The following is a 25,067-nucleotide window of genomic DNA, read 5'->3' as shown; positions in this document are numbered from 1 at the left end:
CATATTTAAAACAGTTCACTTTAATATTATAAAGCGACGAGAATATTTTTGTGCACCAAAAAACAAAATAACGCTTCTTCGGAGCTTTGCGAATCGAATCACTGACTCGGAGCGCCAAAGTCACGTGATTTCAGCAGTTTAGCCGTTTGATAGGAGATCCGAGTCACTGATTCGATTCGTAAAGCTCTGAAGCATTGTTTTGAAATCGCCCATCACTATGTTGTTGAAAAGTCGTTATTTTGTTTTTTGGCGCACAAAAAGTATTCTCGTCGCTTTATAATATTAAGGTAGAACTACTGAACTCGCATGAACTGTTTTAAATATGTTTTTAGTATCTTTATGGATCTTGAGAGAAGAAATGTCATTGCTTTGAATGCAGGCCTCACTGAGCCATCGGATTTAATCAAAAATATCGTAATTTGTGTTCCGAAGATGAATGAAGAACGACATGAGGGTGAGTAATAAATGACATTATTTTCATTTTTGTGTGAACTAACCCTTTAACTTAAAGTATGTGTGTGTTAGACAAATAACTGAGAGAAACTAATATCTACAGGTTTAAATAATTTGTATTTATTCATTTGAAACAATACAGTTAAGCACACTCATATCAAATGTTATTAACACAAACATGTTACATGAAAGAGAACTTGACCAATCAGACACTCCACTATACAAAAATGAACCAATCAGAAACATGCTGAGATATCATAATCAGCTTAGCCTAAGCTTGAGAGGGGCGTATTGAGATGTCCTTTCTTAACAGTCACACACACTCTCTCTTACACACACACATTAGAACGCACAGAGACACGAACGCACATCTAATAGTTATTTATGCTGATTTATACTCTCAGCTTCACAGGATCAACAGTGTTAGTGTTAAGGCAGAATTGCAAATCCTAATTTACCTCCCCTTTTCTCAAGCATGTGCACACACACTTAGACGGCGCACACACTCAGAGCTTTTTAAACATACACAATCTTCTGGTGTTAGTGTGTGGGTTTGAGCATGCCATCTGCCATGACTGATGAGTACTTGTACAGGCATTAAGCTCTGTTCCAAAACCTAGTGAGCTGCCTTGCTGTCTACGAACTGTAATGCTTATGTAGCTGCCTTCTAAGGTAGTGTCCTAATCATGATAAGTGACTAATAATCTACATAGACAGCATCAGCATCAACGTGGCACAAAATATGATAGTTTTGACAATAGAGTCTAGTGTTAGTACGGTTATTAGACAATAATGTACTCAAATAGGCAAATTATTTTTAATAATTTACATATCCACTACTTCCATTCAAAAGTTGGGGGTCAGAAAGATTTTGAAATGTTTTTGAGCACAAGATGTGTCTTATGCTCATCAAAGCTATCAAAAATACATTAAAACAGTAATTTTGTGAAACATTATTACAATTTTAAATAACTGTTTTAATATATTTTAAAATGTAATTTATTCCTGTGATCAAAGCTGAATTTTCAGCATCATTACTCCAGTCTTCAGTGTCACACGATCCTTCAGAAATCATTCTAATATGCTGATTTGAAACATTATTATTATCAATGTTGAAAACAGTTGTGCTGCTTAATATTTTTGTGGAAACCATGATACATTAAACCATGATACATAAAAGTATTAATTTCTTTCACAAAAACAGTCACATGAAATCATTCTAACATGCTGATTTGCCACTCAAGAAATATTTCTTAATATTTTCAGTCTTGAAAACAGTTGTGCTGCTTATTGTTGAAACCTTGATACATTTTTTTTTCCTCACGATTCTTTGATGAATAGAAAGTTCAAAAGAATCTTTTTTTGCGCATTATAAATGTCTTTACTGTAACTTTAGGATCAATGTAATGCAACCTTGTGAATAAATGCATTAACTTCTTTAAAAAAATAAAAATAAAAAAATAATTAAAAAGCAAACTTACTGACCCCAAACTTTTGAACTGTATAGTGTACATAATTTCTATTTTTCTATGATTATATAATTTTTTATTTAATGTCTTTCTTTTTTTTTCTCTCTGCGTGATTGACTTCAGGTGAGGTTTTGGCCATACAAAAATATAAAATCTTAGTCTACATTTAGAAAAAAACGTATATGATGCTGTCCAAGTAGGCAGCTCACTAGGTTATATGACAGAGCTATTATGTGTGCGCAGGAAATGCTTTGTTGAATGGAGCCTTCCCTCTCTTTCTCGCTTTCAGTCTTAAAAAGGGAATGTTAATGAAGGTTATTTAGCTCGTTTACTGTCTCCTCTTGAGGAAATCATTAGATTTCACCAGCTTTCTTTTTCATTAGTGCTTTACTTCATTTTGTATTTCTTGAAATATTTCTTATGACATGACGGTCATGCTGTCGCTCCCTGTCTGGGTGGTTCTTGGCTGTGACTATGCCTCACTTTGTCTTTTGATTCCTGTTCTTTTTTTGTTGTTTCTTCTTCTTCTTTTTTTTTTTTTTTTTTAAAGAAGAAGTGCTTCTCAGTGTGTGTGTGTGTGTGTGTGTGTGTAAAGAGAGGGAAGGCACAATCTGTTGTTTTTTTAAATAGTGTGCTGCAAGAATGATGTATTTTTAAGCCATAACCTGGAATCGAGTTAGCATTTTAGCATCCATGTCCTGATTGTTTAAATGGGTTTTTGGTTAAATGCCTGAAATAAAGTCTGTAGTGAACACAAGCTCAAGATATGTTCACGTTTTATTCTACAATATAAAATACATCAATAATACCCCCTTGAGATTTTGGTAACACTTTACTTAAGGCCTATAAATATATAATGCATTATAAAAGTATTTTTAAAGCATTAATTATGCCTTGTAATCCACCTTATATTGCATTGTGTGGTCTCAAGAACAAAGTTATAATACATTAAAAAACTTACGTTATGCTATTAGAAATGCATGACAAACAACCAATTTCAGATGTAACAAGGAATATAATGCATTTTAAAGAATTAGTTCACTTTAAAATGAAAATTAGTCCAAGCTTTACTCACCTCTCAAGCCATCCTAGGTGTATATGACTTTCTTCCTTCTGATGAACACAATCTGAGTTATATTAATAAATATCCTGACGCATCCAAGCTTTATAATGGCAGTGATGGGACCAACGAGTATGAAGCTCAAGAAAGTGCATCCATCCATTATAAACATACTTTGATAAAGGCCTTCTGAAGTGAAGCAATGCATTTGTGTGAGAAAAATATCCATAATTATGTTACAAAGTAAAATTTACGCCTTCCATATTCAACTTAAGCTGAATTTAAATTTTAAGTTGAATGCGGAAGGTGTAGGACGTAGCATAAGCGCTTTGAACTCTTAGAGGCGTTACACTTTCTTTATAAGTTGAATACGGAAGGCGTTCTGGTGGAAGTTAGATATTTTCCTTCATAACTTGTTAAATATGGATATTTTTCTTACACAAACGCACGCTTCGCTTCAGAAGGTCTTTATTAACCCCCTGGAGCCGGGTGGAGTACGTTTATAATGGATGGATGCACTTTCTTCAGCTTCATACTCGTTGGTCCCGTTCACTGACATTATAAAGCTCGGATGCGTCAGGATATTTATAATATAACTCCGGTTGTGTTCATCAGAAAGAAGAAAGTCATATACACCAAGGATGGCTTGAGGGTGAGTAAAGTTTGGGGTAATTTTTATTTTAAAGTGAACTAATCCTTTAACTTTGGTTACAATTATTTATAAAAAGATATAATGCATTATAACATGTATTATGAATACCTCTATAATGCATTATACATAAAGGCTTTAAGTAAAGTGTTACGGAAATTAAAAAAAAAAAAAACATTTTACTTGTCTTGAAAAAGGCGATTGCTAACAGGTTGTTGGAAACATTAAACATCATCAGCCGAATAGGAAAAGTCCACTTTCACATCATTTTTGTTTATAATTGCGCTGTTGCAATCTATTCTAACTCAAAGTTGTCAGAAGCTTGGTGTGATGTTAAAGTCACGCATCCGTTGTGTAGTTCATTTAGCTTTTTACTTCTGGCAATTGTATTTAGGCTTGTTCAATTCTGAAGAATATCTTGATGAACAAAGAGTGTAAGAATCGCTACCTTTTGTCAGCCGAATAGCTTATTGTGTCTAATAATCCAAAAGCCAATGGGAAAATCCTAATGAGTTTTTGTTGAGGGAACCAGGACGATGCTAACTTCAGAGTTGGCCTACAAAAATATGTCATTTCTGCAGTGCTTTATACACTCTTAAAAATAAAGGTTCCAATTTTTTTTTTTTTTTTTTTTGCAGCAATGCCATAGAAAAAACATTTTTGGTTCCCCAAAGAACCTTTCAGTGAACAGTTCTTAAAACAACAATGTTTTTCTTAGTGTAACATTTTAAAAATCTCTTTTTTTTTCTACTACAAAGAATTTTTTGTATAACTGAAAAGTTCCATGGGTGTTAGAAGTTCTTCATGGAACCGTCAATGGCAATAAAGAACCTTTATTTTTAAGACACAGTCATTAACACTGACATCTCCCCTCTTCCTCGTTCAGAAACACAGTGGCATGGTTGATGAGGTTTTCTCTGTGCGGGAGATGACTGCTGCAAAACATGTAGTCGATAACAGCGTCAGCTGCGAAGGAATCAGGCTGTTGTGTGCGAATGTGCGTTTGTGTCAGATGCAGGTTCTCTTGGCATGCAGCATTTCTATGAGGAGGTTGTTGCACGGCACCTCTCCGCTCAGGTGTTTGTAGCACAGGTAGTCTTCGGCTTGCGCGCTCAGCGCTCTGAGCTCGGGAAGGCGCAGCAGAATCTGGCTAAACCTGTCCGGGAATTGCGGATACGCATACAGTGTGTACTCCAACAGCGCGGCGTTCACCTGCTCGTACACGCTCTCGACGTAAGGCTGGTTTTCCAACAGTTTCACATCTGCAGAGGAACCGATAGAGTCTCATTAAAGATGGCATGAGTGGAAAATGGGTTTTCAAGCACTTTCTGAACGCACACAAATACAAACACATGCACACACACACGCATGCACACAGCTCTCAGCCACTCTTATTATGAAAAGCAGCTTTTGTTGCCGCTAAATTGCTCTCACTTAAGGGAACGCGAACAATAAAGGAGCATTTTCTCCTGAAGCTGAGAAAGAGAGGGGCAAGGCGGCACGGACCAATATGAGGTCAATCCATTAAACTTCTTTTGAGCCAGAGTCTCGCTATAGATGGCGTGTGTGCGTCTGCGAGTGGATACGGGGTCCGGCTCCCTGCCTTTGTAAACAGGAGCGATTCAGAAGGCTTTCATTTTAATTAAGCCCATTACCCAGTTACCGCACGGCCTGTGCCACACAAAACACGCTGCCACTCACGGTGAAGCAGGGACAAATAGCCTGATACATGCGCGTCCTCGTTAGCGTGGATCAAAATCAATGCAATATTCATCTTTTGAGAAGTTAATTAGCCTCGGTCAAACCCCAGCGGGGGAAACATAGATACGCTCAATAAGACGCGGAGGACGGGGTGATGGTGCCACCGCGGTGGCTATGAAAATGTCTTTTATATTAAACTATTAAAACATCCGCAGCAGCGCTGAACAGAGGAAGAGAGACAGAGAAAGAGACACAATTTGCCACCTCTTCCTCATTAATACGAAGTCTTTTTGGCCTCTGGAATTAGTTAAGAACTAAAACTCATTCAAACACTTGAGCGGAACTTATTAAGGAGAACATTATTAAAACAAAAATTAAAAGATATCCAACCAAATATCGACTGATATATGCACATAACTAGAAGTTATTGTTCCATCAGCCAATCACGTTAGTGGAATTCATATGTTTACATCGTCTTTTAAGGCCAAATCTCAGTCAATTTGACACAAGGTTAATAAAAAGTCTTGAATTAAAAGTCTTGAATTTAAATATATATATTAAAAGCTAATATATATATATATATATATATTAAAGGAACACTTTTTTTGAAGGCACTCCACTTTTTTTGAAAATAGGCTCATTTTCCAACTCCCGTTTTCGAATCCATTCAGCCGATCTCCTGGTCTGGCGGTACCACTTTTAGCATAGCTTAGCATAGTTCATTGAATCTGATTAGACCGTTAGCATCTCGCTCAAAAATGACCAAAGAGTTTCGATATTTTTAATATTTAAAACTTGACTCTTCTGTAGTTACATCGTGTACTAAGACCGACGGAAAATGAAAAGTTGCATTTTCTAGGCCAATATGACTAGGAACTATACTCTCATTCCGGCGTAATAATCAAGGAAATTTGCTGTCGTACCATGGGTGCAGCAGGCGCAATGATATTACGCAGCGTCTCTCACAAATGTCTCCATGGTTGCAAGGCACGCTCCCTGTGCAAGCAGGGGGTCACAGGCGCTGCGTAATATCATTGTGCCTGCTGCACCCATGGTACGACAGCAAATTTCCTTGATTATTACGCCGGAATGAGAGTATAGTTCCTAGTCATATCGGCCTAGAAAATTGCAACTTTTCATTTTCCGTCGGTCTTAGTACATGATGTAACTACAGAAGAGTCAAGTTTTAAATAGGAAAAATATTGAAACTCTTTGGTCATTTTTGAGCGAGATGCTAACGGTCTAATCAGATTCAATGACCTATGCTAAGCTATGCTAAAAGTGGTACCGCCAGACCCGGAGATCAGCTAAATGGATTCGAAAACGGTAAAATTCAACTGTTTAACTGTTTTAAAATTACATTTTAAAATATATTCAAATAGCAAACAGTTTTTTAAATAGTAATATTTCACAATATTACTGTTTTTACTGTATTACTAATCAAATAAATGCAGCATTGGTGAGCATAAATGACTACTTTCAAAAAAAAAAAAATATATATATATATATATAAAAAAATCCCCAAACTTTTGAACAGTATTTTATATGACTCCCCACGCACACATAGCAGTTCAGCAGTTTACATGCAAACACATCAGCCAATCATATCAAAGCTAACTGTAATAGCATGTGCTGTCTCACCAGGGTTAAAGAGGATGAGGTATTTAAGACAGGCAGTTTCTCTGCGGTCCAGCTGAAGCTCTTGTAGACGATGCACCAGCTCCTGACCTCTCTGTATCATCCCACTCAGAGTGACCCCTGCCTGGGCCAGCAAAGACGCGAGCTCAACCTGACCCACACACACACAAACATGTGCTAAACATCAATTGACTGGATGCAATGCATATGTGCATATGTCTATTATGAGTGTGTGTGTGTGTGTGTGTGTGTGTTACCTCCTGTCCAGTAATGAGAAGCACACTGTCCTCTTTCCCATGATGCAACTGTCTGGCGATGTAATCCAGCACAAGAAGCTCACTCCAGCAATTATGCAGCAACTTCATCTGATCTCCCACCTGTGGAGCAGAGAGAAAGTAAATAAATGAAAATGGACATAAAATTTACAAATATTTGTGTATGCATTTGCATTCTAGATTTTTATTGGTTTATAAATTATTATTAAGTGAAATATAATTGTTCAGAAGCTTCATAGCCTTTATAATTGCTTCACAGCTCAGAAAACTTAATGGAGTTCTATTTATTGATATGTATTATTATTTAATATTTATTTACAATAATATTTATATTTGTTTATATTTATATATCACTTATATAAGAACATTATTTGTTTATCTCATATCTATAAATTCTTTAGATAAAAAATGGAAACAAATGAAACAAAGATATAATTTAAAAAAAACAATAGAGCTGTATAAATATTAAAGGAAAAAGACTATTTGATGAGAAATATTTTTTGCAAATTATGGCAAATTTGAGCACATTGTTGAAATCTTTTCTGAAACACTAAAGGAGACAAAAATCTAAATAGCATAAGACTCCTATCTTTTTTGTTTTTTTTCCCCTCTACTTTTCATTCTTTTATTTTGAGAAAGTTAAAATACATATTTAATACACACACACATACTTGTATATGTGGTTTACGGGGACTGTCTGCATTTTTTGAATTACAAAAAAACACCGTTTAGTATGTTTTTAAGCCATTTGGTTTACGAGGACACAGGAAGTTGTTTACGTTGTAATACCCATGTCATTAAACGCATTATGTGGTGCAATACAATGTGAATATATCATTGTACCTACACGCATACATATTCAGAAACTTAAAAGGAGCCTCACCCACACAAAATTTCCAGAGAGCTGCAAGTTTTTCACCGCCAACACAATAGCATTCAGTTACTGTATAAAAATGGAACAGAATGGATTGAACCATCATTCAGCTTAGCAGAGACGAGAATGTGATTCAGTGTTCATTCAAAGATCCGCAGTAGCTGGCCACTATTGTGCTTATTCACAGTCCAGTTTAGCAGGTGCAATTGAATTGAAAATAGGCAGTTATGTGGATGATATAATTCTACAGAGACAATTTTCAGCTCACTGTTGCATACGAGATTCGTGACCCCACAGAAGCCCCTCGGGGCGGCACAGTTAATTGCAGCAAAAACACATTTTTTTTTAAAGCACATAGAATTGGACGCTAGATCCATCACTCCCTTTATGCCACACTCCTGTTGCCATGACGAGAGATTGTACGGCACATTCTGCACACAGTGAAGGAAGCTGGATTCTTGCATGTGTGTTTTTGTCTGTCTATTGCACACTGTGTACCTGCATATCTACAGCAACAGACAGACAAAAAAAAACACACACGCAAGAGCTTTCTATGCAAATGGAATACAGCAATGAATGCTGGGGTGAATGTTATTAAACACTATTTCACTGTACTCTAAAGAAATCATTTCAAATCTAAGGAATGGTACAATTTCTGTATCCCTGCAATCAGATTACTAGTTGCAAGCAAATATAAAATCAAATATGTCTTTATAGTTCACTCAAAAATCCAAAAGAGGAAGAATGACAGTCATATGTAGTTGAAATGACATGACATGAGGGTGAAATGCATAGGCGGAGTTTTGGGGGTCCCCCCAGACCAGAGCCATTTATGATTTTGTGGGAGCTATTCAATAAAAATAAACTATAGAATTCAAAATTTCCTCATTTTATTTGTCTTATTCTCAACATCTACGTAACGCAGAAAAGAGGCAGTTTCTTCTGCATTAGTATAGGCCTAAGATGTGCTTTTGACTCTTTGTATGCAGTCGTTCATTATAAATTTTAAATGTAGATATGATACAACTGTCTGAAGTGTATATAGCCTAGATACACTATATTGCCAAAAGTATTGGGACACCCCTCCAAGTCATTGAATTCCGGTGTTCCAATCACTTCCATGGCCACAGGTGTATAAAATCAAGCACCTAGGCATGCAGACTGCTACTACAAACATTTGTGAAAGAATGGGTCACTCTCAGGAGCTCAGTGAATTCAAGCTATGTACCGTGATAGGTTGCCACCTGTGCAATAAGTCCATGTGTGAAATTTCCTCACTACTAAATATTCCACGGTCAACTGTTAGTGGTATCATAACAAAGTGGAAGCAATTGGGAACAACAGCAACTCAGCCACGAAGTGGTAGGCCACGTAAAATCACAGAGTGGGGTCAGCACAGTGCGCAGAAGTCGCCAACTTTCTGCAGAGTCAATAGCTACAGACCACCAAACTTTGTGTGGCCTTCAGATTAGCTCAAGAACAGTGCGTAGAGAGCTTCATGGAATGGGTTTCCATGGCCGAGCAGCTGCATCCAAGCCTTACATCACCAAGTGCAATGCAAAGTGTCAGATGCAGTGGTGTAAAGCACGCCGCCACTGGACTCTAGAGCAGTGGAGACATGTTCTCTGGAGTGATCACGCTTCTCTGTCTGGCAATCCGATGGGCAAGTCTGGGTTTGACGGTTGCCAGGAGAACGGTACTTGCCTGACTGCATTGTGCCAAGTGTAAAGTTTGGTGGAGGGGGGATTATGGTGTGGGGTTGTTTTTCAGGGGTTGGGCTTGGCCCCTTAGTTCCAGTGAAAGGAACTCTTAATGCTTCAGCATACTAAGACATTTTGGACAAATTCATGCTCCCAACTTTGTGGGAACAGTTTGGGGATGGCCCCTTCCTGTTCCAACATGACTGCGCACCAGTGCACAAAGCAAGGTCCATAAAGACATGGATGAGCGAGTTTGGTGTGGAGGAACTTGACTGGCCTGCACAGAGTCCTGACCTCAACCCGATAGAACACCTTTGGGATGAATTAGAGCGGAGACTGCGAGCCAGGCCTTCTCACCAACATCAGTGCCTGACCTCACAAATGTGCTTCTAGAAGAATGGTCAAAAATTCCCATAAACACACTCCTAAACCTTGTGAAAAGCCTTTCCAGAAGAGTTGAAGCTGTAATAGCTGCAAAGGGTTGGCCAACTCCATATTAAACCCTACGGATTAAGAATGGGATGTCATTAAAGTTCATGTGCATGTAAAGGCAGGCGTCCCAAAACTTAGAGTCTCCCCAAAAATTAGAAATGTCCAAATTGTCCCTCAATATTTTATATTCTTGATACTGCTATGCACTCCATTATACACGCAGCTCTGTTTGTTATTTGGAGGACAAAAAGTTTTAAAAGTTTTTAGGTTACTCTTTCTCAAATGTCTAACAGCGCTCATCAATGTCAAAATGAGTGAGATGGCCAATCAAATCAAAGAAGGCAGGTCTTACTGTTTACAGAAGATGAAGTAAGAAGCAGCTAAACATTAATATTTAACTGTTTTACAAGAGGAATATTGAATGACCGACAGTAATATCCAGAGATGCAAGCAACTCAACTTTTTAAGAAATGCCACTGTTTTGAATGTAAAATATGGTATAATTTATATTTGATTCATGTAACTCATAACTGAATGTGACAAGACAAAAAACATTTTGCGTTTTCGACATATCAGTAAGAATGAACGTGCATATTTTAAAACTTCACAACTGCAGTAGAACTTATTTTACTGTTTTTACTTTTATTTATTCCCTTAATCCTTTTAATACTTAATAATTATTTAATTCTTTTAAACTGTAAATAAAAGATATTTTAATTTTTAAGCTATCCTTTTAAGATCTTGTCATTTGCATACAAATAAATGGAGAAAAAAGCAAGTAATGCTAGCTTGTTGAAATGAAGTAAGCTAAAAGTGAATGTTATGACTATAGTTAGAATACAGCAACTGAAGTGCTTTTGAGGCAAGTCATTTAATACTTGAAAAGAAAAAGCTTTCTGCATTTCCAGCAGCCTTCATGAATAAACAAAAGAATTCACTTATATTTGAATTGAAGTGAAAATGTTTCGCAATGCTAGCTAAAGAATCAAAGTATGATCAAATGACAGTATGATTAACAGCAAAGTGTCCACGGTTAAAGTAGGAATAAGTTCAGAAATAATGTTCAGTCAGATTACAACTGCTACAATGTATAAAAAAAGTATATAAAAAGTATAAAACAATGCATTGTGCAACAATAAGGAATATGCAAACATTAATAGCTACATTCACATTTAAAAATCACATTTAATTCATTGAGTGTTGAGTGGCATTCAGTTTTTTGTTTGTTTGTTTTCTTTTTAATTGCATTCTGTGTGGAAAATTTGGTCTTTTCTCATCTAAGGCTCTAAAGTAATCCATAATTGACAAAGAAAAAAAGGTAAAAAAAAAAAAACGGCTTATCAATCTATCAAATTGACAAAAAAGAAAATAAATCTGAGTGCTACAATAAGGACTTTCAGAAAAACAGACTTCCCTTTTGAATACTGGACTTGCAACTTACTACCATTAGCGTACTAGCATTTTTCAGTTTGTCCTCGACGGCATCACCATAAGTGCTGTGTGAGGCCGCTTTTGGAGAGTGTCAAATGCCCTTGGCACCCTAGTGTGGGCTATTATATGGGACAGAGAAAAAGCTTTGCTCTGAAAAGATTATGAGTAAAACAAGACCCTTGTCCATTTCTCAGCAGTAGCTGTTGACTCTGAAATCACACACACACGCATACACATTCACGTCCACACTTGAACACCACAACACTTCCCTGTCAGCGCTTTATATATTTTGTAACCCTCATTTATCAGCGATAATACCTGCCCGCTGCCCCAGACTTCCACAACACATGCTTTATTCTTGTAGCTATTTCTCTCTCCGTTGTATCTTTGTGGAATAAACCCGCCTCTTTTTGTGTTTTAGGAATTTTGACCTAGGAGGACACAAATATCCAGCTGTGTGAATGAGGAAGTAAAAATCACACCAAAGAAGTACATACAGTTTACTGCTTATTGTATAATGTTTACAATATTTCAAGTTACCTTTTGCAACCCTTTTCTGTAATGTGTTGTATTTCCAAATGAAAAAAGATTCAATTTTTTTCCCCATCTATTACTAATTTTATTCTAAAAACTGGGTTTTACATACCAGAATAAGAGAATGTGAGTTTGCTAAAAACAATATCTAAACAGCTATTTGACTATAGTATAACCAGATACATGCATTAAGAAAATTAATATGCTCAAATTTCATTTCTACTTGGAGCTGTTCACATCCTTGGACTCGGAATGATGTGTTTCTATGGCAACACTATCAATGCCTAAATGAATCTGTTGTGTTCAAGTGGTTCAGCAGTTACATACAAGTCAGAACTCTCAGAAAATTCCCAGTTTACAAGTTGTATTTACGAGTTCTCTTACGAGAATCTCGTCATTGACCCTTTGCAAAGACCCGCCCCCCTTAGTTACTGTTGCTTTGTTCGACAAGCCATGGTGCTGTCACGCCACTCAGAGTGAAAAATACATCACGAAGCAAAGAGAACACTGACGACACGTCGACAAACAAGACAGAGCAGGTTACTTATGATATTAAACAAAGTCCCAGCTTTCAAACTGTAATTTTTTAAGAAATTTGAACAATAAAAACCGTTTTGTGGCTCTTTAATGTGTCGTGACAGATTGCTGTAGCGGCTCGTGAACCGATCATCTCTTCCTACTAGTTAATTAATAGCATCAAATAAACATGAATGAACATGAGAAGGAATGTTGTTTCAAACGCAGAAACGTCAGTACACACCATTTTTCAAGTTCAAGTCCACCGAGGTTAATCTTCTAACTCCTGATTGCTTTGTCGGACAAAATAGCGGATTCGGCGTTATGATTGGTTAGATCGCTTGTCAATCAAACTCCCGGCGAAGGGTCAATTGTGGTATGTGGATGCACCATGTCGTAATTACCAGGATCATGTGACACTGAAGACTGGATTAATGATGCTGAAAATTCAGCTTTACCATCACAGGAATAAATTACATTTTAAAACATATTCAAAGAGAAAACAGTCATTTTTAATCTTGTAATAATGTTTCACAGTAAATGCAGCCTCGGTGAGCATAATAATCTTCTTTCAAAAACATAAACTATTTTAAAGACCCCAAACTTTTGAACGAAATGTAAGTCATCAGTATACTGTGGGCATGCAAAGAAAATTTTATATTGCAAATTGTTTGCAAGTAGTACGCTATAGAGTGTATGGCTGTAGACTGAGATGCACACAAACCATCCAAAACATCTTTCAAACTGTCACAAACAAACACACACACTGAATGAGGCCTGCATATATTTGTCTTCAGAGGGTAAATAAACTAACAGTTCACATCCGGCGTGTGTGTGGGTGTGATATGTGTGTATGAACACACCTGTCCAGGTAACAGTGTGAGGTGGAAACAATCCATCAGCACAGACAGAGGAAGTGATGATGGTATTAGTACTGTAGTGTCCTGTCTCATTGTGTTTTGAGTCAGTGGTGTCATATCACTTACAGAAATTACCATGGTATTATAGCTTACATATATATTGTACTTTAGGCCTATATTACGAACGGACACCATGACAGTACCACCACAGCAGTGTTATTTTAGTAGCAATGATTTACTATTAAATTTGCTTTTATGTTGTACGGTGTCCTTGATTGCCATGAAAGGCACTTATAAATACAAGGTATTATTATTATTAAAAAAATTCTATATGTAGTGTTTTTGGTTAATGATAATAACCCGGAAGACTAATTCACCACTGGTTCCTTTGGGATTTTTCTATAGAGTTTTCCTATAAATAGTGTTTTTCAATTTATGAGTAAAATAAGGTATGTGATAAACATAACCTGACAATTCTTGAAAGTTTTGTTCTACAACGTAAACTGAATGTTTGGTCTTTTCATTGGCTACTTTGGAGAGCATTCCTGTAAAATTTGCCTAAAACACCCCAAAAAAGGCATACCCAAAGTAAATCGCATGCTGTTCTTGAACCATTTGGAGAATATGCATGGTTTTTGGTCTCTTTTGAAAGGTATGTGTACTGCGGGTGGTATACAGTGGAATGCTAACAGGTTAAAAAACACCTTGATGTCACATTTTAGGTTCTTCAGATCGGAGTATTGGTTTCTAAAGAGATATGAAATAATAAGGTCTGTAAAAAGATTTTCTTATGACATCAGAATTAAAAAAAAAAACTTTCTTATAGAAATCTTTATTTTTAGGATTGAATAATAATCAAATGAGTAAAACTATTTTCTGGAGGAATCTGATGAATTAAAATGAGAGAGACTTTGAATAAGAAAAACCTTCACATGCGTAGGCCAGACTGAATACACGGACACATTCACATTCTCCCCTTATCTGGAGTGGAATGCTGTTGCTAACCCCCACACACATAGCACACACACACACACACACACACACATTGGGTTTCTATGTTTTATGGGGACTTTCCATAGACATAATGATTTTTAACTACATTTTTACATTTTCAAAAAAAAAAAAAAAAAAACATCACTTAGTATGATTTATAAGCCATTTTCGGTCTCACGGGGACCAAACAATGTCCCCACAAGGACAAGTATTTTGGATATTGCCATTTTTGTGCTGGACATTTTGTCCCCATAACATAGGGACCACCCGAGGGACTAGAAATCATGCCGTTTGTGTCAAAATTGAAAAATGTCATTTAAAAAATCCAGTCCTCTCTGATGCAGACACTAACAGTTTAAATCAAATTCAGAAGCATTGCGGTTTTTTTTTTCGTCTCGTATTTTTCATAGAAACTGAAAAATTTTAATGGTTCTATGTTGCTATTTCAATGCAATAGTAGCATGTGTTTCTCTTTGCATTTTTTTTTTATTTATTTATTTTTTTTTAACATTTTAATAATAATATTTCAGATTTTACTTTGGCCTTCCTATTGTTTTCCAAGTCTCTGTTTCCTACATCAATTTTATCTGTATGTGTGTGTGTCTGTGTGTTTTCAGAAGTGTGTGTGTGTGTGTCTGTGTGTGTGTGTTTTGAGAAGGTTATGTAATTATGTGTGTGTGTGATTTTGCAGAGTATGTCCGTGTGTGTGTGTGTGTGAGAGAGAGAGAATAATGGCCAGTGTCACTATGTATATTGTGTGTGTGATTGAAATGCTGTACTGTATCATTGTGTGCATGCTGCATTCTCAGCAAGGTTTGGAAACACTACAGAGAGCGACAGGAGCTTAGAATGGACAAAAGAAAGGAGTGTATCCTCTATTTCCTCTAAGACAACAAACACTCTAGAGTTTATTTAAAGAGCTCTTCAGGACCACCAAAACTCAAGTGTTTTATTTAAAGACCCCTCAATGCCACGGGTTATAATGGACACGATATAGCTGGAGCTCTCAAATTTATGACACGGTTATTCTCCAGAAAACCTTCTGAAGTGAACTCGAAATATATCTCAGCATTTTGGACTTTCAATAAATCCATACTTCCACAATCATTGCAATTTAAATATGAAAGAAATGACCCCTCTTCAAGTCAGATTATATTAACAGATTAAAGGCACAATATGTCATTTTTTGCCGCTAGAGGTCGCCTATTCCAAACAAAGGCGTAACTTGACGATGCAGACATTGAGCATGGAATCATTGGAAATGTCGTCTTCACCTCAGAGCCAGGGGAAAAGAATCCGACGGGACTCGGGCAGAAATCATGTTCATGGATGAGATTATTAACATTACTGTTGTATGAAGCAGAGCAGGAACAAGTGCTGTGAGAGCAGAAACGAGGCCGCTGGAGCGATTGCTAATGAGAGACGAGCGCGACACACACCTCAAGGGCAGCGGAGCTTTTATTATGCCACAGTCGCTGCTTCCACTTCTTCCGGTCAAGCGTATGTGGGGTAACGCAGCGCTGCTTTATCATATTAGATACATTTGAGTGTGTTGAAAAAGATGTTATAACGTTACTCTGTGCATTCGCTCGGCGGCTGCCATGAGACACTTGTTTCACACTGCACTAAGCTAGATCAATATTAGAAAATCATATTAATATAATTAAGAAAACGAGATTCAAACAATAAAACTAAATGTGTTGAGCTATATAACAACGATTCGTTTTCTGTCTATAAATGTATCTAAACAGTTGCTCCCTTGTCTAATAAAACATGTAATATATATCTTTGGTGTTTCCATGGTTTCTACAAAATAAAACTGGAAACTGAGGCTAACGCAGGTATGAAGTCATTGATAGGTGATGCACGGACACGGTCCGTGTCCTGGTTAAAATTGCTTATTTCTCTGGATTTAAACATTCTTGGAAACTAGAGATGCACCGATACTAAATTTCTCTGCCGATACCAATAGCCTATTATTCAGAATGATATCGGCCGATACCGATACTGATAGTTTGGTTTTTCTTAAGGAAAAAAAAAATCTCTCCCAAATAATGTTGCAAACTATACTGGGAACCCTCTTATTTGGTACACTACAATATTAGAGGTTACAATTAACAGCAGAGGTATTATATTCAGCTGCTGTTTATTTTCAGATATAATAATTACACTCAAATAAAAACTGAAATGTATAAAACTTAGTATCACATAAGGTAGTTTTCATAAGCACTTGTCTTCATGGCAAATTTGCACAAACATATAATTAACAGTAAATAAGCTCCTCTCTAGTGTTTTTTATTATTATTATTATTATTATTATTATTATTATTATTTATATGTAGATAGCTAAGGAACTGTGAACATTGGAAAACATTCCTGAGGTAAAAGTGACATGATGTGACATATTGTTCACAAGCTGTTTTATTGACGTCTTTCCGCGGTTGAAACACAAATAAAGTGATTACATGAGACATGATACATTCTGGTAAGTTGTACAATATATTTCAACATACCTTTGATGTTCATTCATGTTTTTCGAGATATAACTTGTATTGAAGAGGAAGAAAAGACTCGCGCTCCGAGCTGCCGCCTGAACTGAGGCATTACAGCGATCTGACACGTCACATTTAAGAGCGTCAAAACGCCATTTATTGTTTGAATTTCATGATAAAATGGACAGAATTTGAAAACTGAAACTTTAATTCTTATCAGAAGGATCAGAATCACAAATCTTTTTGCGATTATTGGATGGGAGGTGCTACAAATAATATTTGATGTAGGAAAAAAAACGCAGACCTGGTAACCCTGGCTTGAACTACGGGTGATTCATAGGGTCAAAAAGAGCCTGCTTTAACGTCACTATTTTAAAACTGTTAATGCGTTAAAATTTAACACAAGAGTGATTTTCTTTATGCACAGTATGTATGAGTTGCAGTCTGAACACATCTTTCCGCACCCTTTTGATTGACAGGATATAATCGGCCCTGACCATCGGCAGTTTTTAAGCAATCGGCCGATGGCCGATAGTGATAATAATAGCTTTTATCGGCCGATACCGATTGTTAGCCGATACATCGGTGCATCTCTATTGGAAACATCTGGGATAGTGTAAGTACACAAGTCAACAAAATATATAACATTGATCAAGTGGTTTTTGAATATTTAAATCAAAAAATTTTACATATTGTGCCTTTAATTAATTAAAAGATCCGTGAAAATACCGCTAAATTGCCAGCAAGTCGATCATGTTACAGGTTTAATAATCTTGTGATGTCAAATAATTGCTATTAAATGAATTTAGTTTGAATTCTCAAAAATGGATATTTTAATTTCTGTGAAATCACAATATTTTATTTTGGTAATTGCAACTACATATAACTACACTATTGTTCAAAAGTTTGGGGTCAGTAATTTTTTTTATTTAATTTAATTTAAATAAATTAATACTTCTATTCAGCAAGGATGCATTAAGTTGAACAGAACTGACTGTAAAGACATTTATAATGTTACAAATTTCAAGTTAATGCTGTTCTGTCTATTCATCAAAGAATTCTGCAAAAAGTATCACAGTTTCCAGAAAAATATTGTGCAGCACAACTGTTTACACACTGATGATAATAAGAAATATTTCTTGAGCAGCAAATCAGCATATCAGAATGATTTCTGAAGGATCATGTAACACTGAAGACTGGAGTAATGATGTGGAAAATTCAGCTTTGATTTGATTTTTAAATTAAATACATTAATATAGCAAACAGTTATTTTAATAATATTTCACTATAATATGGTATAATTTTTGATCAAATAAATCCAGCCTTGGTGGACTTCTTTCAAAAACATTAAAAAAAATCTTACAGACCCCAAACATTTGAACAGTAGTGTACATAAATGTGCCTACAACATGCACAATAGTGATTATATTTATTCAGTCTAATATATTCAGTCTTTGCCATCAACACCAGCTCAAACCATCATTACAATCCAATGTTAATTCACAGTCCTGTTAATTACATCATTTACATTACAAAACCATATCGACTTGGTCTTTATAAAACAAGAACAACCACAATACTTTCCTCGAATACTTTCCTGTTGATTGAATCACATCAGACATCACTGCCATAATAAATGTGACAGCGAGCCAGAGCAAACACAGCAGGCCATGACTGTTTATCTGAAAACACACACACACACACGCTCCCTGTTCATCCATGTCAGCATCATCTCATCATGCTGACCGCATCCGCTCTGTTCATGCAAACATTATTGTGTGTGTGTAGTGATGAGGTGTGCATTACTTTCAATCCTCTGCAATTCGGATTCTAATTCAATTTCGCCTGTGTTCACACTCACCTTGAGCTCCTTAAAGAAGATGCAGCTACGTGCCCATTCCACGATAGAGAAGAGCGTCTGATCGGCCATGTGGCACATCAGGCCGAAGGTGCTGAGTCGTTCCTGTTTGGCTGCGAGGCGTGTGTTCTGTTCCTGATTGGCCGCCGCACTCCGAGAGTTCTGTTCCTGCTGCAGGTGGGCCAGGTGAGCGCTTATCTTGCTTTGCACCTGCAGCTCATCTTGCTCACAGCGAACAAACTCCAGAACCAACGGCGGTACCGTCAAGCCCGGCAGGGCCACAGCTGGGCTGGTCGACACTCGCATCTGATCGATGTACGTGTAGCCTGGAACCGATTCTGGGGAGCTGGTGCTGGTGTAGTGCTCTGAGCTTGTGTAGTGGTCGGGATACTCAGACTTGATGGCACGGCTGGGTAGGTTTGGATACGGGTACTGTGCTGGGAGAGGGGTGTGGGCCGGGATGGGGACAGATAAGCTCAGGGAACTGGATGCGTACAGGCTGCGTTCATAATCGGTAGGGGCCACTGGGGTGCTGATGTTCGGGTGGGTGTTTTTTTGAGCTGGAACCGAGAGAGCAGTGCTGAAGCTGTAGTCAGACTGCGGTGATGACAGCAAAGGGGGCGTGGCTTCCATCTTTAAGCCACTCGCCCGGATGAGAGCTTTCTTCTGCTGCTTTAACGCCCGGTCTCGTTTGTACATGGGGCCGAATTTATTGCGCCCTCCTCGCATCCTGTCAGCACGGACAGCTGTGAGCACAAACAGTACCATATTGAACTTCATAATTAATGTTCATTTATATTACAATATTAATTTTTAATAGTATTATAAAAGTGTTGATATTATAAATAAAAAATAATATAAGTAAAAGCTTTATATAAAACAATATAATGAAATAAAAACAGTACTAAACATGCTCTGTATTAAATTTATATGTGTAATAATGTATAAAATGTTTATATATACACTGTAAACCCCAATGCTCAAAATACTTCATTGTTTTGAGTAGGACAAACTTAAATTTAACAAATTGGTTCAGTTAAATTAACTGTAATGAGTATTTAGAACTTTCTTTTTCTTTTGAGTTCATAGAACTGATATATTTTAAGTAAACTGAACTGTTTTATTGTTTTGAGTTGTATGAACTCATTTCTTTTCATTTAGACTAACTTAAGTTTAATTGAAAGTGGGCTGGGATTTCTATTTCCCAGCATGCTTTGCCCATGGCACTCGAAAGGGAGAGTAAATGCTAAAATTAAGTGTGATATATTGTTTTTTGTGTAAAATTAATGGATAAGGGAGATTTAGTAGTGATTAATGTTTTGTTATGCTAATTTAGAAGAGTTTCTGTTAATGTGTGTTTTTGGAGAGTTACCATCATGGTTACAAATAGCGCATGTGGCTTGGTTTGAAAGCAAATTACATGTTTTAGGTTGCTGTACTCATTCAGTAAATGCTATACCATACTATTGTTAACATGTTAGCTAATTAGCAAGTTGGCATTTTTTGAATTTTCTTATTAGGGTTTACAGTGAAGTAAATAACTCATTTGATTTGGAAGAACTTAAAATAAAAAAATATTTAAAATGAAATATTTTATGTTAATTGCTATCAAAATGTATGAGTTAGCTAACTCAGTACTTCAAGTTAAGAGCAATTATCATGCATGAGTAATATAAACTCAAATCTTGATTGTTCTGCTTACTTAAAATTGGGAACATCATAACTCAAAAAAATTTGATTGATTACCTCTAATTTTTTGAGTTAGCCCAACTTATTCGGGTTTACAGTCTATATATATATATATATATATATATATATATATATATATATATATATCATTTCTTGCTTTGAAGTTCTTCAGATCAGTGTACTGGTTACTGCTGCTGGTTAAAGTAACTAGTTGTTTTCTAATAAATAAATAAAATAGTAATAATAATAATGTATTTGATGAACTTTACAATATTCTTCTATGACATAAAAATGTAAAACCGTTTTTGGTTCTAATTGTAGTCATTATTTTTAGAAGTGAAGGATCGGGTTCTACAAGTTGAATGTTTCTTCTTGTCCGTTTCTCTAAAATTCGTCCTTCTATTAACTCACGAACTAGTTAAAAATACCTCCATAGCCTGACTGATTAAAATAGAGCCGTGCTTAAATGAATACTTAACCTTGATCCAGAAGCAACGCGCGCGCAGCCGGCAAAGCAAAGGTGCCTGCAGATAACAGCGACCTTGCAAGAAGCACTCCAATTTCTTTCTTTGTTTTTTTTTGTTTTGTTTTGTTTTGTTTTTTTCACTGTTGATTTTTTTTTTTCTTGTCTTTTTTTCTAATTCTACATCTACATCTGAATCTAATCAACCGGCTGCATTGCAATTTAATTTCTAATTCGCTTTTTAAAACAGACCAACCTGCATTACAAAATATGATTCAATTGTTTTTTTAGTCATTTTTTTTATAAGGAAATATGTGGATCCTGTCACATATGGGTTTATAATACATACATGTATATTTTAATAATAAATAAGATAAAAAATAAGAAGATAGTACGCAATTTAATAAAAACAGCTCTAAGAATGAAAAATATGGATGAACAATAGCCCATTTTTACGAAATTATTTACAAATGTAATCATTTAAATAATTATTATTTGACCTCGAAATATCCTTTATGAATTTCAGATGCAGTTCATCCAGAACTGAATTCGAGATTAAACAGGCTGTTCCGCTCACCCTCCAGCCGCATCCCGACGTTCAGACATTTCTGGAAGCGGCAGAATGGACACCGTTTTCTCTGGGTTTTATCAATCTTACAGTCTTGACTCTCTGCACATGTGTACCGTTTGTTATTCTGTACGGTCCTCTTAAAGAAACCCTTTAGAATGAAGGGGAAAAAGTACTGTTACGATTCGTCAAAGAAAAGTAAAGAAAGAAAAGAAAACAACAATAATATCTTTAAAAATGCAATTCTATAAAAAAATTGCCATAGTAGCTGGAACAAATACATGACTAATTTGTTCGCAGTGAAGGAAACATCGAAAAAATAATCTAGTATAGACCTATCAACAACAACTAAATCTATCCTTTGATACAATGTAAAAAAAAAAAAATGCAACTGCATTAAGCTTAAAGAGCTGTTTTTACTTCATATCTGACCCTTAAAAATACTTTCCTAATGCGGCCAGGTTGATTCTGTCAAATGAAATTATTAAATATATATTACACTAAATATTTAAACAAACGATTCTTACTTGAATAAAACAAGTAGGCTAAATGTCATCACATAAATTATAGATCACCTGAAACATTTTACAGTAGGTTTAAACTCTCTGTTTAGGCCGATTTAATACCTTGCAGCTCTCGCAGGTTAATAAACCATAATGATAGCCAGAAACTTTATCGCCACACACCGGACACAACTCTTCCAGGTCCGTATCATAACTGTAGTCCATCCCGCCCCGCCGAGCGCCTGCGCACACACACACACACACACACACACACACACACACATAAACACACACTAAAATAAAGGTTCTTCAGTGGTTCGGCAAAGAACCTTCTTCTTATCAAAAACGTTGTGGTTCTTTGAAATTAAACATGTTCTAGCAGTTAGTTGCATTGGTTCTAATTGTAATGTTAATTTTAAGTGTGAAGTGATATCAAAAGGACTAATGGCATAATAAGGCCTTGAAATGATCGCATTCAATAAGCCTATATCTAATACCCGATATAGTCTAACAAAAAGCAGGTATTTAATTTCCTTTCATTCTAAGTGCATTTTAAGATTTCATTATAGTTGACATTTGTTGCATTGTAATTTTTGTCTAAGCTCAAACTGATTTTTAACAGTAGCCTAAATGCTTATAGAATCACATCACATTAAATAAGAGAAAATATTAGGCCTACATCGGTAGCATTTAATAAATTTAATTCAATAATAATAATAAAGCCATGTATTATTTTGTTACATATCAACATATTAGCCGCTACAGGTGTCATAAACATGATTATGCGATAACAAAAAAAAAATATCAGTTTACTAATAGAATAATCAATCTTTCACGCTGTTTGGCTGGAATGCAAACGGGTCCAAATCAACGAAACGAAAGCATGTGATGTAGAAGTGAAAGAACTCTTACCTGTCAGTGACTCTCTGCTCCTCTGCGGTGCTTCAGTGCTGCTGATCTCTGCGCGAGGAATTTAATCACTAGAGCCGCGACACCCGCGCGATCCTGCCGGTTCACTTTGTGCGTGTTTCCCGGGTAAAAAAAACCCTGTGTGATGTCTGCGAGGACAGCGCGAGGGCAGCAGCTCTTTATTAATGTTTGGCCTCGTGCGTTCACACAGTAGACATGCCCTCATATTCACGCACACGCGCGCGCACGCACACACATAAAAAAGGAGTCAATGAGCGACAGGAAGAAGCGCCTATCTGCAACAGGTACTGAGAATGGGGAGGAGACATGAAAACATTTTAGTTCAGATAAACTCTGAATAATTTCTGATAATAAAATGAACTCTTAGCCTATATGAAGCCACAGACTAGAAGAACCATTTTGGGTTCCTCAAAGAACTGTTCAGTGAACAGTTCTTAAAAGAACCATTTTATTAGTGTGAAGAACGTTTTAAAAAAAAAAAAAGGCCTAATTGATGTTAAAGGTTCTTCATAGAACCATTTATGCCAGTAAAGAACCTTTATTATTAAGAGTGCATAAAAGCTGAAAGATCAAGAACCACGTGACATTTAAAAGCAGTAAATTGAATACGCTACTAGCAGACCAACGACAGACTGTGATCTGATAGCTGTCATGCTTTATAGTTCAACTCTTAAATCAAAAGTTGCCCATTATTAATTTCCTTTTATTTACATGACCCGAAATCGTTAAGATTTAAGACTTACAATAAATAAATAAAAAAACTTAAAATTTCTGATCAACCATGTGTATTGTTTTTTGTTGTTGTTGTTGTTGTTGTATATCATAACAGTTGATTAAAATGCTACTGACATTTTTACTATTTACATTTTTTTTTTTTTTCTGGGACATATTCATCACAATCATATGGACTAATAAATCCCAATAAATGTTTCCTTCTCAGGAACGATCCACAGACGATCTCTTATTACTATTTCATGTAAACAATAAAATATGAATACAAATAAAACGAAAAAAGAGAGATATACCCATTTCAAAGACAGTAATAACACTGAATTATTATGACGTAAGGATATAGGCCTACCTTTTTATTTAACAATTAAAACATTTCGATTTAAACTGAGGAAGAATTTTCTTACGAAATAATAAAATAGTAGTGGTGTTAGAAAATCAGAGAATGCCGATATTTCTCGATGTTTTATCTAGCCTACATATCTATTTTATCATCAAAAAAGAAAGTGTCCCTTGAATCACGTATAAATGAATATATGGCTATATGTGTACACAGACCGCTATATATTTGAATGTTTTCACACTGAATCAAACTGTTCTGCACAATTATTATTAACAGCCTCAATTAATAACTTTAAATATTTTAAGTAGGCTATTTATTTTAATGAAGCAATCGGCACTGGTTTTCTGACCGCACACACACGCAAAAAAAAAAAATCTTTCATTCTGTGACTCCTGCACACGAGTGTCTCCATATGGCGCGTTTCCCATCAGTCATTGTGCTACTTAATCAATAACGAACTCTAAAGACAACGTGCTGAGGTCCTGAAGACCTCTCTCTCTCTCGCGAGCGCGCGCTCTCTTTCTCTGATTCTCCATCAAAGACACGTGGAACATGTGTTTGTGCACAATAGCTGACGGCACACTTTAATTTCTCATTAGCATATTAATTAATGCACTTAAAGAAACATTTGAGTAACACAGATCAGAGGGTGAGTGCCAGAACAACATACGGACTATAACATAGGGTGAATTCAGGGTGATTGGGACACGTTTTGCCATTGAGATGAGGTGATGTGTCACCATTTGATAGAAATAATCACATGAATCTGACTGCAGGATTAATTGTTTCAATTAAGCCTCTTTGTTTCCCTGTTCTTGACTTCCTTCCTCCAAAATATACCCCCTCCCCACAGATGAAAAAATAACCCAGAATAAATGAAAATCACCATTGTAAAAATTACAACTGT

General features: G+C 36.1%; 1 protein-coding gene across 4 annotated transcripts; it reads right to left on the bottom strand.

The window, feature by feature from the left end:
• Positions 1 to 551: 551 nt before the first annotated feature.
• On the bottom strand, positions 552 to 23,302 carry nr5a1b (nuclear receptor subfamily 5, group A, member 1b). Of its 4 annotated transcripts, none has more exons than XM_051877154.1 (7): positions 23,071 to 23,302; positions 22,282 to 22,400; positions 21,665 to 21,806; positions 18,939 to 19,681; positions 7,228 to 7,347; positions 6,974 to 7,121; positions 552 to 4,893 (listed from the first exon to the last, which is right to left on the bottom strand). In XM_051877154.1, the coding sequence occupies exons 2-7, from the start codon at positions 22,381 to 22,383 to the stop codon at positions 4,640 to 4,642; spliced, it is 1,509 nt and encodes a 502-aa protein (XP_051733114.1). In that variant the 5' UTR covers positions 22,384 to 22,400; positions 23,071 to 23,302; the 3' UTR covers positions 552 to 4,639. The 4 variants fall into 4 exon arrangements, with proteins under 4 accessions (XP_051733114.1, XP_051733115.1, XP_051733116.1 ...); XM_051877155.1 differs by having other exon boundaries at positions 22,342 to 22,400; XM_051877156.1 differs by having other exon boundaries at positions 21,588 to 21,806; positions 22,342 to 22,400; positions 23,071 to 23,300.
• Positions 23,303 to 25,067: the final 1,765 nt, after the last annotated feature.

The sequence above is a fragment of the Ctenopharyngodon idella genome, chromosome 21 (genome assembly GCF_019924925.1).
Source record: "Ctenopharyngodon idella isolate HZGC_01 chromosome 21, HZGC01, whole genome shotgun sequence".
In the NCBI taxonomy this organism is placed as follows: domain Eukaryota; kingdom Metazoa; phylum Chordata; class Actinopteri; order Cypriniformes; family Xenocyprididae; genus Ctenopharyngodon; species Ctenopharyngodon idella.
The sequence above is the reverse complement of the archived record's forward strand: the minus strand, read 5'-3'. Positions and strand labels throughout refer to the sequence as shown.

Bases quoted from the DNA above. Each gene is read 5' to 3' on its own strand.
- nr5a1b (XM_051877154.1), bottom strand. From the start codon at position 22,383: ATGGACTACAGTTATGATACGGACCTGGAAGAGTTGTGTCCGGTGTGT. The intron at 7,348-18,938 runs GTGAGTGTGAAC...TCTGCTCCACAG, and splicing joins TCTTCTTTAAGGAGCTCAAG to GTGGGAGATCAGATGAAGTT. The intron at 7,122-7,227 runs GTAACACACACA...TGTGTGGGTCAG, and splicing joins TTCTCATTACTGGACAGGAG to GTTGAGCTCGCGTCTTTGCT.